Below are 14746 nucleotides of genomic sequence, written 5' to 3'. Positions count from 1 at the left end.
AAGACAGCAGGTCAAAGGAAAGCTCCAAGAGTCCTCGTGTAGTTTATAACTTGATCTGAGCGTGGCAAAGAGCCTTGCTTTCATCAATACTTCATATTATTAATGCCAGAGAAGGAATTAATGAGAAATCGTCTATGGAGTCATCTTTAATTTGTCCTGCTGTGGAAAGCTGTTCTTTCTGGAGAGCATTAGTCATTCTTACATCCCCCTTGGTAGAGTAAGCGTTGAGTAACGCGTTGGGTTTTTGCGGGAGCATTTTGAAGTCCAAGAGTAGCCACCGTGCTTTTTGGCAAGCGTTTGGGATGCTCTTTGCCATGTCACGGCTGGTGAGCAAGCCCTGAGATTAACGTGATTGAATGACTGTTTTAATTTCAGCCCTGATGGAGCAAAATTAGTTACAATGATATGTGTGTGCTGAATAAAATTGTAGTTTTATTAGCTATAATTGCTGAAGAAGACTTTTTAAAGACTTGACTGCTGGGGGGAAAAATTGCTAGCACTGGAATTTGTTCTTGCACAGTATGGCATTGATTATTATCATGGTGCATAATATGTCAGTCCTCGGTTGGTAAGTCGTCACCGCGAAACACTGGGAAGCGCTCAGTGAGGGACCTCACCGTGTGTCTCCAGCGCCCCGGGGAGCGCTACACAAGTCGTGCCTGATCCGCAGAGGATATGAATCTCTCACCACGCAGCCGGGAGCCGGGGCTACCTAGTGAAGCTGTAGTAGTTGATGCTTTCAGCCCTGGAGGTCTCCGCTTTGCTCCCTGGTGCGTTGGCCAAGACAGCAGCCGCCCGGGTGAGCGCGGGAGCCCTTGAGCGTGGTGGGGTGGTGGAACCGGGACCGGCCGCGCTCTGGGTCGGGAGCCTGGGGTCCGCTGTGGTCATCTGTGCTGGGACACGGTGCTGGAAATGCCGCTGGCTGGGATGGGGGGGACCCAGCCCCCGGCGAAGGTGCCTGGGCGGTGAGCGAGGGTGCTTTGGGTGCCTTCGGACGGGGAGGGAGCCAGGCTGGGACCGGGGGGGGAGCCAGGCTGGGACCGGGGGGGGCAGGCTTGACAGAAAGAGGGGAAACGGTTAAAGTGTTTGTTTCTGTGTTTAATTCCACTGTAATCAAACCCAGAGGCCTGGTGTGGGGGGAACCATTTTTTCTGTCTGGCATGCGATACGCATTTGTCTTAATTTATGTGGGGGGGCGGTTGTAAATCTGCAGCAGTGCATTGCTGGTGCTTAGATTTCACATGCGCATTTAAAATAATAGCACCTGACAGTTTACTAGCAGCTAAGAGGTTTTTCTGCTTCAGAAAGCAAAATATTGGAGGAGTTGTGCAGTGTGTATAAATAATTTGAGGAATTAGACCAGAATATCCAGCACGCTTTTCTTGGGAGAACAGAAGAAGTGATAGACCTGTAAAGTTTACGAGTCAGGGGATGGGGCAGGTAGAAACGCAACCCGGCTGCGTGCAGCTGAATGTCATCCTTCTGCAATTTCTTTTCTCCCAGGACCCAATCTGAAGTGCCACAGCGTTCGATTACGGCGCGTTATTTCATTTGTCTGCCCTAATTCTTCTTTATCCTTGAAGGGATGGAGAACGTAGCACCAAATCTGCTCGGGAGCGTTGGAAACAAACAGCTCTTGGGGGGAACGCAGGATGAATCTTGACCTGCTCTGGACGTGGCGGAAGCTCAGGTTTTGGATCAGGTGAAGCTTTCCTGGGCTGGATGAGGAGTGTGAGGCATAAAGACTGCTGCGTGTCCGTTCATTATAGTTATGGTAGTTTCCTCATGGAGGTTTTACTCAATGAGTAAACTTGATTCAAATGGTGGGGGGGGAAGAACCTGGAGATGTGACACAGTGGCCGTTGTTACTCCTGTCTGCGCGCAGGCACCTGGTACGTGAACATCGGCTTTGCCAGCTGCGCGTGCGTGGACCACCTCGGGGTTTGCCGGTCTGTGCAGATGTCGCACGGCCGTAGAAATACAAGACGGGGCATGAAGTCTTCCAGAAAACGTTCTGGTTTGGTCATCTCAGCTTTCGGAGGCAGCACTGCGCTCCCGTTGGCGGAGCACCGTGCTCCAGAGGTTTGCTGGATCGCTGCTGGTCTGTGCAGAGGACTCAGCCTGTTCGTTAGGGTGTGGGCGGCGATGGGCCGGGACGGGCTTGATCATCGCTGACTGCTCAGGACTGCCCCGCGAGCAGAGAGGAGTCGAAAATCACCGAGAGGAAAGTGGAAGGAATGAATGGAGAATATTGTGCGTTCTTGTGCCGGGCTGGATCAGTTGCATTAAATTCAGAGCCTTTCTGAGTACAATTAATAGTCATTTTATTTAGGTCACCCTGGTTTTGTTGCTTTAAATGTATGCCTCCATTAAAGTGGAAGAAAATCAAATACATTTATCTCTGTGGAGCCTTTTGTGAACTGGTTGGGCATATTTTAAATAACCCTGGGAACTGTTAGGATTATTAAAGCCTTTGGCTCCTCTAGGTTGGGGTTTTTTTCCTTTCCTCCTATTCTCCCTTATTCCTCCTTCCAGGCAGTGATTAAAGTAGTGGTGTAGCCCTTCCTTTTCTCAGAGCCCCAAGTGGATTGAAAAAAATGTTAAATAAACTAAAGCCCATTAGTTAGGCTTTATATGAGAAACTGGGTCTAAATTGGAGGCATGTATGGGGTATGCTGGGACAGAGGAGAAGGCTGTTGGGCTTAAGCGTCCATTTGTATCTGGCATTGTCTGGCAAGTCTCTCTTTTTTTTTTTTTTTTTTTTTATTTACCTTAAGTGCTAAGACTGTGTTCATTTTGTAATACGCTCTCCTTTGATGCCGATAATTAGTTCAAATTAATCAGCTCCTTTAAGTTTCCATATCGAGCCATGCTGTATCTGAAGAGAGAGAGAAATTTTTGGATTGCCAGGAGCTTTCTGAGTGCGACGTGGCGCTCTGCTCGGTGACTCAGCGTCTCACACCCGTGCTGGGGAAGTTCAGCTCTTTGCTGGTGTTGCTCTTTTTCGCCGTGCCCAGGGAAGATGCTCACAGGAGGCCACTTCTGTAGCTGATACGAGGGTTCAGCCGGCGGTGCGTGGTGGGTGATCGGTCCTGGGCGTACCCCAGCCGAGCCTTGGAGGTGGTGACTGCATCTTCCAGTTCTGTTTCTAACCCCGGGGAAAATTTTCTTCTCTTTTTTAAGCAAGGTGCTAGTTGCGTGTTTTGAGTTGAGACCTGGAAAACGTGCTGTTTGAGCATCTTTAAAATACTGGGCCAGCAAGGGAGCCTCAGGTTGGAGGAGGGGGTTAACTTTTGGACAATCACAGCTCCTGAATCTACTTGAGTTTCATCTGTGAGTTGTTTTTCTTTTTTTCCTTCCCCTGAAATAGGGATCAATTTGCTTACTACAGGGTTTACTGCCGGTTACCTTGACTGTGTCCCTTATTTCTCCTTGATGAAAACTTGAACAAGCCGCTTGTGTTTGATTCACAGAGAACCGTGAGAAACGGGCTGTGTGTGTGAGGCAGTGTGGTTTTCTCATTCTATTCAGCCCTTTGTATATTCAAATTCTTCTAGTTTCAGTTCTTGCTGTTCTGCCAGATTTCCATACCATTGATGGGTTTTCTGAATTAATAAGTTTCTTTCTCCCCCTCCCTCCCATACCCTCGCCACCTTTTTGCAACTAGTGAAAAGTTTTTCTAAGCACGCTGCCCTCTCCATATTGATTTTCTTCTCTTGCTTGTCTAACCAGCTCTTAGATGTTTTATTTTGCAAAGCATTAATAGAATTTTCCTTTTGCCACTGCACTTTATCTATTCAGGAGGTTTCAAGAAGTCTCATTGTGTCACCGGACTATGGAGGAAAGAGGCTATTCTTCTGTTACAATGGCTGCCCTAAAAAATAACGCAGGGTGGGGTAAACTCAGAAAGGGCAGAGACGGAGATAAAATGTTCTGACCTTAGGAAACAGAAAAGATAACCAATTAGACATTGTTGAAAGGGCACCAGCTGGCTTAAAGAACACCCCACTGATTATTTTTTCTTAAAGGCGTGCTTGATCCACGGCTGAAACTCGGCCGCAGAGCCGCTTCCCCCTTGCAGGTTTTCAGGCTTAAACCGGCGGGGCTGACCCTTTCGTGGGGAGCTGCGCGCCCAGTTCTGATCCCAGAAGTGGGTACCGCTGCTCGGAGGAGGGATTAAGTGCCCACCACCAGTGCACCCGCGCTCCTCGGGGTCCCAGCCAGCGCGATGGAAAGCTCCTGGCTTGGCCCGTGCAGGCTGCGTTTGTTACTGCTGACGAGGATTTATTTGCGTTAAAAAGATCTCTGCCAAGATCGTCGTTCCAGCGAAGCGGGGCCTTGGTACACATGGCACAAAGCGTTGTTTGCCCAGAGGACGTGTGTCTGGTGGGTGAGACGACGTGTCACCTCGTACAGGTGGGAGAGGCGACCAGAACTGCAGATATCCCCGGTATGACCGGGAGCTGGACGCAGAGCCCCCCGCCCGGTCCCGTGCCAGGATCCGTCCCTCCTGTGTCACGGCAGCGCTTGGAGGAGCAGGGAGAGGCTGCACAAGAGGTTCAAACCCGCGGTGCTGCTGCGGCCCCGGCTCAGCCCAAGGGAGGGTTTTGTACCCTGCGGCCGAGGCTTCAGCCTGCTGGGAGACTTCGGGCTGAGACACGGCCATGCTAAAGCGAGGTCAGAGTCGTGTCGTGCATCTCACGCCTCTTCTCCCCCTAACAACAGGAGAAGCAGCCTTCCTAAAGTCCCCAGTAACGTCCTTGCAGGAGGAGGTGCCATTTTGCAATGTGTGGCTCCGGCCAGGAGAGCCTGTGCATGGCGACAGCCGCCGGGTCGGGGACGGAGGGACCCCCGGGCTGGTGGGGTCTGTGCTGCAGCGCGTCCAAAACCTCCCCGGGCTCTGGGGTGGGATGCGAGGCAGAAAGGTTACGCTGGAAGAGCTGCGCGTTAAAACTTGTGCAACAGCGATTGGCGTGGGGACAAAAGGGTGCTCAGCGCGCTCGCGTGGACCGAGGCAGAGGAACAGCATTAGGTGCAACATGTAATTTTTGGTTCCGGTGGGGCCAAGACCTCTGAGAATGAAAAATAAAAGATTGCTGTGCAAACATAACCCTGGAGCAGAGATAAGCGGCGGTGGTAGGGTGAAGGGGAGCTCTGTCCTTATCTGCCTTCTGATTTTACTCGTACTTGTGTTTTCTTCCGTGGAGTGCAGACAGACGGCAGGACAAATGGCTCTCTGCTTAATGCGGTTTGGATTTTTCAGTGCCTCAGCATCTTTAGGTCTCATCCGAGATGGGTATCACGGAGGCGTGCTGTTCTCTTCCATCTCAGGCCATTGCTAACACATTTTGCAAACCACTGGGACTGAAAAAGTTGAGACCAAGTTAACCCAAGACAGGTTTTTAGATGAGTTTAGGCATAGTGTACAATTTTCCTGCACTGTATTTTTTTTTTTTTTTTTACTGTATCCTGGAACATATTTCAGTCTGGTAGGAGAGGTTCAAGCTGTGTTTTTACCACCTTCCCAAGCCGAGTCTCTGCCCAGCCACGACAGACTGTAATTCTGCACAGAAGTAGGCTGGACCTGCACAAGAGAACTACAGTCAAACTCTACTCCCTGAACTGTGACTTGTATCCAGGCGGGAGCTTTCGAATCCCGCTGGAATTCCAGGATCAGGTTAAGGCAGCAGAAGCTGGCGCAGCCACCGACAGCGGTCCCCCCGTCCCAGAAGGTGCTGCCTCTGCTCAGCCCGTCCCTTGCGGTGGGTCAGCATCAGCGATGGTTTGGCCGTGCCGGGAAACCGATCTGACTTAAAACCAGCCGGGAAGAGCAAGCGCGGTTCATTTTAACCTGGAGCGGTTTCCTGCCTCGATCTGCTGCGCAGACGTGTTGGCACAAGGGAAGAGGTCAGCCCAAAGCGGACACGGGCAGCTGGGGTGAAAAGTGGACCCTTCAGTGGCACCGTGTGAGGTGAAGAGAGCACGTAACTGCATCGGAAATCACTTTTCCTGAAATAAATGATTTATAGAATACCAGAATATAAGAACATAGAAGTATCACAAAAATTACCAGGGGAAAAAAACCACTAAAAAACCCCCAAACAAACCAAAACCCCCAGACGAACAAAAATCCCCACCCCAAACCCACCCCCACAGATAACCAGTGGAGTCTTTAAAGAATAAAACCTTTTCTTTAAAGATCTTCTCCCTTCCCCCAGCGCCTTCTGCAATTTAGCGGTGGTACAGGTTTTCATCAGCCCTAGTTTAAGACGGGGAATAGCAAGGTCTGTAATTTATTTTCAGAAAGATTACCCAGGACGTTTCCCGCAGCGTGCGGGACCAACCTGCCCCAGCTCCTGCAGCCTCTGAGCAACAGTTTAAAACGTGATAGTGCTGGAAAATAAACCCCAGCACAACATCCTTCTAAAATAAGTGTAAAATTTTAGGTGTGGCTGCACAGATTAAATGGAGGTGGAATAAATCATGCAAATAGTAATGAAAGTTGAAAGCAATTTGGTTGCACTTCAATACGTTTCATCAGTCATCTCTCTTCTGAAGTGGAAATGCCAAGCCTGATGCGAATTAAACTTTCTCCCTCCTCCCTCTCCCCTCTTTCCTCTAGCTTTTCAAAAGGCCTTTTCAAACCCTCTGAATACCTTTCTTGGCTGACCAGATTTTACCCTGCTCATACTTCTTGAAACCTCCTAATTCTCAGCCAAGACAGTGACTCTAATTTGGAGAAGTCACGGGCTTGATTTGCATCCACGATTCCTCTCTTGGCCCTTCCTTATCTCCCGGCAAAAAAGGGGAAAAGGCTGAGATGAGGCACGGCCAGCGACCGAGGAGAGGTGGAGGAGCTCCTTAGGTTTTTGGCTTTTCAGGGAAACAGAACCTCTAATGTTTGCTTTTCCGCTGTGGGATCAAACGTCAGCTAGCACGGGGGTTGAAAGCCGCAGATCTCCAAAGGAGCTGACTCTGAGCAAAAGCGAGGAGATCTGATGCATCGTTTGTACCCGAGCGGGGGCTGCTCCTGCCTTTGTCTCCCCTTCCCAGTTTGTCTGTTGTGTCTTTGCAGACCGTGCAGCCGGTGTGTTAAAGCACGCATCTCCCCTCTTCTGTCTTGCAGGTAGAGGACGCCATGCTTATGTTTGACAAGACGACCAACAGGCATAGAGGTAAGAGAGAACTGGGAGCTCAGACATCCCGTTTTGTGACGGCTTCTGCATGGTGAGCGCAGCCAAAACTCAGCATCAACGTGATGACCCGGTGGCTGAATCCAGTGGTGCTAAATCAGCAGAGCCGTGTGTGTGTGTGAGACGGCTCCCTCTGTCCTGGGCAGAGGAAGGGCTGTTTGGCGCGTAATGCCACAGCTCGGCTGCGTTTTCTTATTAGAGATGATTTTTCTGGTCAGTCTGATGACTTATCTTTGGGAGGACCATTGTCAGGCTCCGTGGCATCGCTGGAGGTAGTAAAGCCCGGGGAGCTGCGCGTGGTGAGGCTGCAGGGAAGCAGAGGGTCTGTACCACGGTGGCTAGCGTTACGTTAAGCTGAGATAGCAGGGAATCAAGGGGCTAAACCCCTCCGCTGGGGTTTCAGGCGTGCTGGGGTTTTGAAGCTGAGGACTGCTCATCCTCCAGTGATGGTACCTCAGAATAAGCAGGATCTCCAGAAGAGGAATTTCCCTCCACATATTTCACAAGAGAGATGAGGTTTCATCACTGCTCGTACAGTTCTGTGAAAATGAGCTGAGGATTATTTTCAATGTTACGGCCGTTCCTTTCAGTGGAAATAAATGATGCTCCTCTGTCTCTCAGTGAGCAGTTCGCGTTATCGCCGCAGCAGAGACGCCGAACTCCAGGCAGAGCGCAGCCCGGCAGCACCCCGTTCAGCTGGGGGGGCAAAACCTACCTGGGCTCTCACAGCGGCCCCACAAACTGCGCCGGGGGCAGGCTCCGAGACCCTCTTCCCTTCTCTCCAAACAAGACCGATTTTACGTCCCCAGCCTCCTGCTTTAACACGCGTGTGTCTGGAGGCAGCGCGGGAAGCCAGCGCAGCCTGTGGGCTCTGCCCCCGTGCGATGGCGTGGACGTGCAGCCCCAAGGTTTGTCGTTTGCCCTTCGCACGCCAGAAGCTTAAGTTGACCCTTTGCAGGAGCTCGCTTGATCGATGTGGTTATTGTGTCAGCCTCGAGTACGTCAGCTACTCGGAGCGGTGTATGTAGTAGGTTTGTTTAGGGGGGCTGTGAAGGAGCCCGCGCCCGGCCAGGCAGCGTTGGGAGCCCCGGGAATGGGAGAGGGGAGCAGCCCAGAGCGCCCAGCCGCTGCCGCCTCGTCTCATCCCCATGGCAGGGTCAGAGACGTGACCTCCCAGCGCTGTCTGAATTATTCACCGCTCCGCTATTTGCGTGCGGAAGGCTGGGTGAGCCAGGCAAACCTCCAGGATAGCGTTCCCTCCCTCTGGCAGTGCCCCCCCAGGCGCCGATCCCTCTCTGAAGTCAGGGATCATAGCGCCCTGGAAAATTCAGCAGCAACGAGCAAAAGACTTGCTTGGGAAGATAAGCTCTGGGGAGCCAGGGAAGGCATGTGAACAGGCAGTGCCCATCAGTTCTCTAACAGGAACCAAGCGTTCAAAACTCTTACATAGTTTGGAAAGTTCAACCCCTGACAACTTCCTTTTATATCCAGGGAATTTTCCGCCTTTTGCAACCACCCTTAAATGGGCCATAAATACCCTTCTCCACTCAGGATCCTGGCATATCGCTTGCCGCGTTTAAGAGCTGCGTTATGTCGTGCTTTTGCGCTGGGCACGAGAGCCCCGCATCCCCGCTCTGACGTGGTCTGCGGGGAGCACTGAGGGGCTCTGGTCCCCCGAGGAACACGCTCAACAGTCGTGGCCCCTGCGAATGTGCTTCAGCAAGTCTTCTGCCTGCTTCTGATTGTATCCCTTGTTTTCTTCTCTTAAATTGTGTCTTAACCTGGCAAGTTCGCGCGGCGTGCATCGGATAGGCTGCCAACGCATCCCGGCGTTCATCTCCGTGCCCTGTCCTTCGGAGGCTTTTGCAGCCCAATTTATTTGCAAGTCCCTGACCTGCAGTTTCTTGTCTCTGCCTCTCACCCCGCAGAGCAGTCTCTGCCGTCCCTCTCCAAGGCGCAGGGGGCACGGGGGGGCTCCACCTGGGCAGCCTGTCCTGGGGGACGTCAGCCCGTCCCGCAGCACAACTGCAGCCTGTGGCAGGGCTGGGTGGCCCCAGCTGCTGCCTCATCCCCGGATCAGGGCTCTGCTCCAGAGACGGGGGAGAAAGTCTCCTTTTGCTGAAATCTGGAGTTTTGTTCCCACTGGGGCTCTTGGATGTGCCTGCGGCGAGCTCCGTTCCTGCTGCCAAACTCGCCCGTGGTCTCTTCAACAGCTCGCGCCCGCCTTGGCTGGGCTCCGCGAAAAATGGAGCAACGGTGTGTTGGTCCTTCCTTTGCTTCCTGCACGCAAGACGCTCATCTCTTCCCGCGTACCTCAAGGTGATCCCTCCTTTGTCCCCCGCCAGTGGCACTGTGCTGCTGTAAGCACTTTCCGAGGCGTGAGGGCACCGGGAAGCGTTGGTGTTTGTGCTCTGCTGGTGCTGAGCTCTGCTCTAACAGCTCTGGTTCAGCTTCTCGTGCTTTTAGGGGAAGCTGGAATAGCGCGCTGGGGAGCCCCGCTGTCAGGTGTGAACCTGAGCGACATCCCCAGAGGACGGATTCCTCTTTCAGAAGCATCTTTCCACTCTCTTGCCCGGAGAAAAGGTCCGGCACTGCTGGAGTTGAGGGCTGCAGATGTAGAGGGCACCTTGGCTGCCATGAAACCTTTTGTTTTTTCCACAAAGGGTTTTCCCCGCAATGCACGTTGAAGATGAGAGGCAACAGGTCTTCCTTTTTTTTCTCCTGTTATTCTGAGAATTTATTTTATTGCTTAATTTTTCTTACAGCCTGTTTTTTCTACATACGAGCCGTAACATTTCTCTTTGCGTTAGCATCCCTGTGTAAGCTCCTAGACGAGATCTGAGCGGGGAGGAACTGAGGGTGCCAAAGGACCAAAGCAGGCTGCAGTGCCGTTGGGCGCGGGTGACGTTACCCGCACCTCCCGCGTGCTCCACCGCGGTCAGGCTCCGGACCCGGCTCTGTCCCGCTTGCGCTGTGCCGGGGACGGGGTGGGCTGGAGCCCCCCTCCCCGCTCCTGGCAGCGAAGGGAGTTCTGCGGCACCGGGAGGGTCAGCTCTGTGAGGCTGTTTCCCAGGGAACAGGCTTACCCTTTTGCTGGGTGAAGGACAATGCTGCTTATTTGCTGGGATCAGCCAAAATTCCTGCGAGCGGGTGAAGCCCGGCCGGTGCCGAGGGGCTGCGCTGCCAGAGGGGCCTGGAAGTCTGAGCTCCGGGTGTTTGCCTCTGCCAAGTACAGATGAAAGGAAGAAACGAGTGTAACAGGCAGAGGAAAGAGTCATCTTCATCTTCACGCTTGAATTTATCCAGTCTTCTCTGACAATTGTTCCTTCCCTGTACAGGTAGCTACAGGCTAATGAACTGGCTTAGCGGGCTGTTGTGATGAAGTGAGTTCTGCTGCATCGATCGTTTATAAAATCACCCCAGATTTTACAAATTGTGACATTCTGCTTGCGTTGGAAACATGTTTAAAATGCGGTAGCATGCAGCAACGGTGTTAATGGCAATTCTTAAAACCACTTGCGGGTTGCAATCTGTATCTTCAAATTAGCCAAGGGAAAGAGAAATGGCAGATAAAATATCCGTTGTGGTTTGCCGTAGTTAGTCTATGCCTAGAATAATCAACGTAGGCAAGGGAAAGGAACAGTATTAAAATTCACTCCCTACTGCTAGAAGGCGAGATAAATTTCCTTGCAAGCAAACTGAGAATATTTGTTGACATAATTCTGGCACGTGTGTGTTACTCGTGCATGCGTAGTCTGGTAGCGTGTAACCCGCCTGCGTGCGCGGCACTGGACCAACGTCGATTAGTTTGTGGGAACGCGCGGATTTAACCAGACGCAGTGAGAGGGATTTTCAAAGCTGCTCGTCGTTGAACAGTTTTATTAATACCTTGGGAAGGCTTGGAAACCCCACCCCAAATAAAACTTAACGCTTTGCCAATGGAGCACATAACTTTTGCAACGTTAAAAATGTCATCAGGCTAACCACATTGTTGCCTCTGCTGGTGTCTCTTTTAACGTCCAGCTATTCCTGGATGTTCTCTAAGGAAAATAAGACTCAGAGCTATTGCATTTCATGCCTGTCCGCTGGTATGAACGGCGGGCTGCAAAATCTGAGAGTGTTTAATTGAGGGAGTGGTTAATTTTTGGAGTATCGTAGCTAGAACAATCCCCAGCTTTGCTGGGATGCGGTGTCTTCTTGCAAGGGTTCTCCTCCTAGCTTGGCCGCTTAGTTGTGATAGCGGGCACGCGGTGGACTAGCGCTTAGAAGGCAAATACCTCTGGGTCACCTTCGTTAAAACGCCATTCCTTTTTGGAAGGAAAGTGTCGGTAATCCTCTGTTTCTGTACCCTGTACCGTACTTTTGCACTTCTGTACGGGGAGCAAAACCACACGCAGAAGTTCTCCACGCACTCTGGAAGATCACTTTCATCACTTCCTTCGCTGCCTAAAATTTCACAGAGCTGAAAATTACTGGGTCAATCTTGAAAGGATTTAGTAATTGGAAAGAAAAAAAAGCGGGTGGTGTTATTTTGTTACCCTTGCAAAGTGCAGATAAAAATCTGGAGTTCAGCATTAGTTATTGATCTCTGGGGTTGGAGGGAGCCAGGCAAGATGATGATGATGTCCTTCTAACTTCATTACGGAAGGGAGCTCCAGAAAGCATACCAATTCGCTGCCGAGCACGTCGCGCAGCCGGACGGGACGGCTGCCTTGCCCTTGTGCTTTGCCCGCGCCGGGCGATCCCTGAACCCCGGCAGCGGGAGGTTTGTTTGTTGTGTCCAGCAAAGCGGAGCCGCTCCTGATAAATTTATTTGGCAACTCTCCTTTCTTTCTGCAGCTGGTAAGCACGGGGGCAGAGGTGGGTGAGGAGCAGGTGGGGTGTTGGTGAGTTGCTGTAACGGATGCCCTCGGTCACAGCCCTGAACGCTCTCCACCAGCACGTACGTGTCTTGTGCTTGCCCGTAGCCATCGGCTGCTCCAGAAGCCGTCCGTGGCGTGCATCACGTCAGTCCCACGTCTTGAACTTGCAAAAAGACAAAGATTTTGAGTGACTGAATCCCCCAAGCTGTAATTGCCGGTATTGAATGTAATACTATATGTTTTTCAAAGCCATACAGCCCCCAGAGTTATTTTCATATCAATTAACTCTCTCACACGGTTAGGAATGGCAGGGGAGAGAGGAGGGAAGTGACAGCATGTGATTTGGACTTCTTTAATCTTAAAACTAAACAGAATTAAAGAAAGGCAGGCTGTCTGCGTGACGCAAACAATATCCTATGTGTTAGGGGGTAAAACATCTCCCAAAGACAGGCGTCGATCGTGGCAGAGCTTTAAAATCGCGTGGGTTTCTGCGGTTGTTGCAAACCTCCCCGCTGTTTCCCGTGCCTGCGAGGAGGGTGAGGGTGAGCCCTCTCCAGGGGTGGGGGCACCTCCGTGCGTGTGCAAGGGGCCGGGTGGCGGGCGAGAATCCGAGCAGGCTGTGCCGAGCCCCCGCAGCGCCAGGGTGGGGGGGGGCTGCCCGCCGTGTCCTCGAGCGGGGGCTCGCTGAGGGTCCCGCACCCCTGCGCGGCATCGCCGCAGCCACTGGTGTGCCCGTGGGAGGAGAGGTTTGGGGTTGACCTAAACCCGCAGAATTCAGACCGAAGGCTTCGTGCCCGTGCGTGTCGTACCGCCGAGAACGCAGGCGGGAGCGCGGGGTCTGCCGCGTCCTTCCCACGCTGTCCGCAAGGAACGCGAGGGTCGTGCTGCGGGTCTGCGCTGTCCCCGGCTGGCGGATTCCCGTGCAGAAAAGTGACTGTCCAGGTGGAAGCGGTTGCCGTGATGGTTGTCTTTATTGGAAGAGACAGGAGCGATGTTGTCAGTGAGATATCGTCTGTGCCTCGGCGAAGGATGGTGCTTTTCTTAGGAGAAAAATGGCCTTTTGTGTCCCGTCCGGCTGCCAAAACCCCGGTTTAGTTGACCTCTGAAGTTATAATTGATATTTTTATAGATGAGATATAATACAATTAAGTGTTGCTGCAATTATTTGTTTATCACCATCTCCCTCAAGTAAGGCAAGGTCACGTGCGTTTAAAAACGCATCCCGAGGCAGTTTTGAGTAAAAGAGTATTTAAAATATATAGAAATAATTGCCTAATTTGGTAATTTTCAACGTGGCTTTTCTTGGCAGCGGTCTGGCGACAGTACCGTGCATTTCGAGGACGCCTCGGAGGGAACCTTTCGCCTGCTCACGTAGTTTTGCTTTTAGAAGGACGGGGCTAAAGGCGGAGCTGCTCTTTGGTCAGGTTTGACCTGCAGGATTTTGGAAAAGCATCCGCAAACACGGCGATGGTGTTTTTTAGAGCATAAAGTGCTTTAAGGGCCTTGGATGAAAAGTGTGACATAAGATATAAATGCAGGCAATATTATTGTTATTGCTTTCCGAGACGAGACGGGCTTTTATTCCCTTGTCGGTTGTATCACTTCACAAATGGGGCTCCAGAGAGTGCAGTTGTTTGGAGGGAAGCGCTCGCTCGGCTCGGCCTCGCCGGTGAAATTCATCCCAGGGACCTGGAGCTTGCAGCACGCAGAGAGACTTCAACCCTCGGCGCGCGGAGACGCGGGGTGTTTGTCTTCTGCCAAAGGCACAGAGGATCGGGGCGGGGGCAGAGCTGCAGATGGGGGGGGGTTAGACTGCTTTTTAAGCAAATATTTGCTTCAAAACTTCACACGAGGGCTGTGAAGATTCATTAGTTAATATTATTTACCGTTTACAGACCTATCAGTGAAAGTGGTGATGGCTGAGCGATAATACCGTCAGTCATACCTATCTATTTAGATTGCAGCTATGACATGTGCCATATTAATATTTTATATGTGTATGTTTTTAATATTACATCCTCACTTATAAATATTCATGTCATAAACCACGTTAACGGCTGCGGCGCTGCAGAGCGATGTTCCCGTCTCCGCTGGGTGTCCTGAGTTCAGCTCCATCCCGGGTGGAACCAAGGTCGGAGCTGGGACAGCTGCGCTGGGGAGATGGGGTGCGGGGAAGGGGCTCATGGCTTCAGCCCGCCCTCGGGGCTGGGTGGCCACAGCCCCCCCAGTTTCCCATTTGGAAATGGGGACCGCCAGGTGACAGCCGCTGTGGCGGGGGGGGTGGCTTTTGCACGGTGGCGTGCCAGCGGCCCCAAGCTCGACAGGCTCGGTGCTGCTCCCTACTTCGGTGCTAATAAACACAACCCAAAAAGTAAAAGCTGCCAGTTCTTGGATCCATCTCCCTTGTCTTTTAATTTCCTGGCCAGTGCCTATTGCTGCTGCATCAGGGCACCTTAGCGAAGTGTAAAAATAAACGCGTTGGAGGCAGCGTGAGCCCTGCATCCCAGTAGGCTCGGTTTCAGAATAGCAAATAAGGCTCCTGGCCACGCTTTTCAAGGCGATTATTGAACGTCTCGGGTGGTTACAGTCATTCTGCCCCCAGCCTCGTGCTGGATAACGCCACCTGAGGCTTGGAATAATTGCCCGGCTATGTACTGTCTGTCATACCTTATTGCTTAATTTTATACCAGT

At 51.9% G+C, this 14746-nt stretch overlaps 1 protein-coding gene across 17 annotated transcripts in view; it reads left to right on the top strand.

Moving 5' to 3' along the window:
* Positions 1-14746, top strand: part of MSI2 (musashi RNA binding protein 2) — a 253167-nt gene that overhangs the window by 145850 nt on the left and 92571 nt on the right. For all 17 annotated transcript variants that reach the window (XR_008579862.1, XR_008579861.1, XM_054847380.1 and 14 more), the window contains exon 7: positions 7127-7175. Coding sequence is in view for 15 of the 17 variants with exons in the window: in XM_054847380.1 (XP_054703355.1) it covers positions 7127-7175 (49 nt within the window). In the remaining 2 variants the exon portion in view is untranslated. The remainder of the gene's footprint in view (positions 1-7126; positions 7176-14746) is intronic.

Source organism: Grus americana, chromosome 19 (genome assembly GCF_028858705.1).
Source record: "Grus americana isolate bGruAme1 chromosome 19, bGruAme1.mat, whole genome shotgun sequence".
NCBI classification, from domain to species: Eukaryota; Metazoa; Chordata; class Aves; order Gruiformes; family Gruidae; genus Grus; species Grus americana.
The sequence above is the reverse complement of the archived record's forward strand: the minus strand, read 5'-3'. Positions and strand labels throughout refer to the sequence as shown.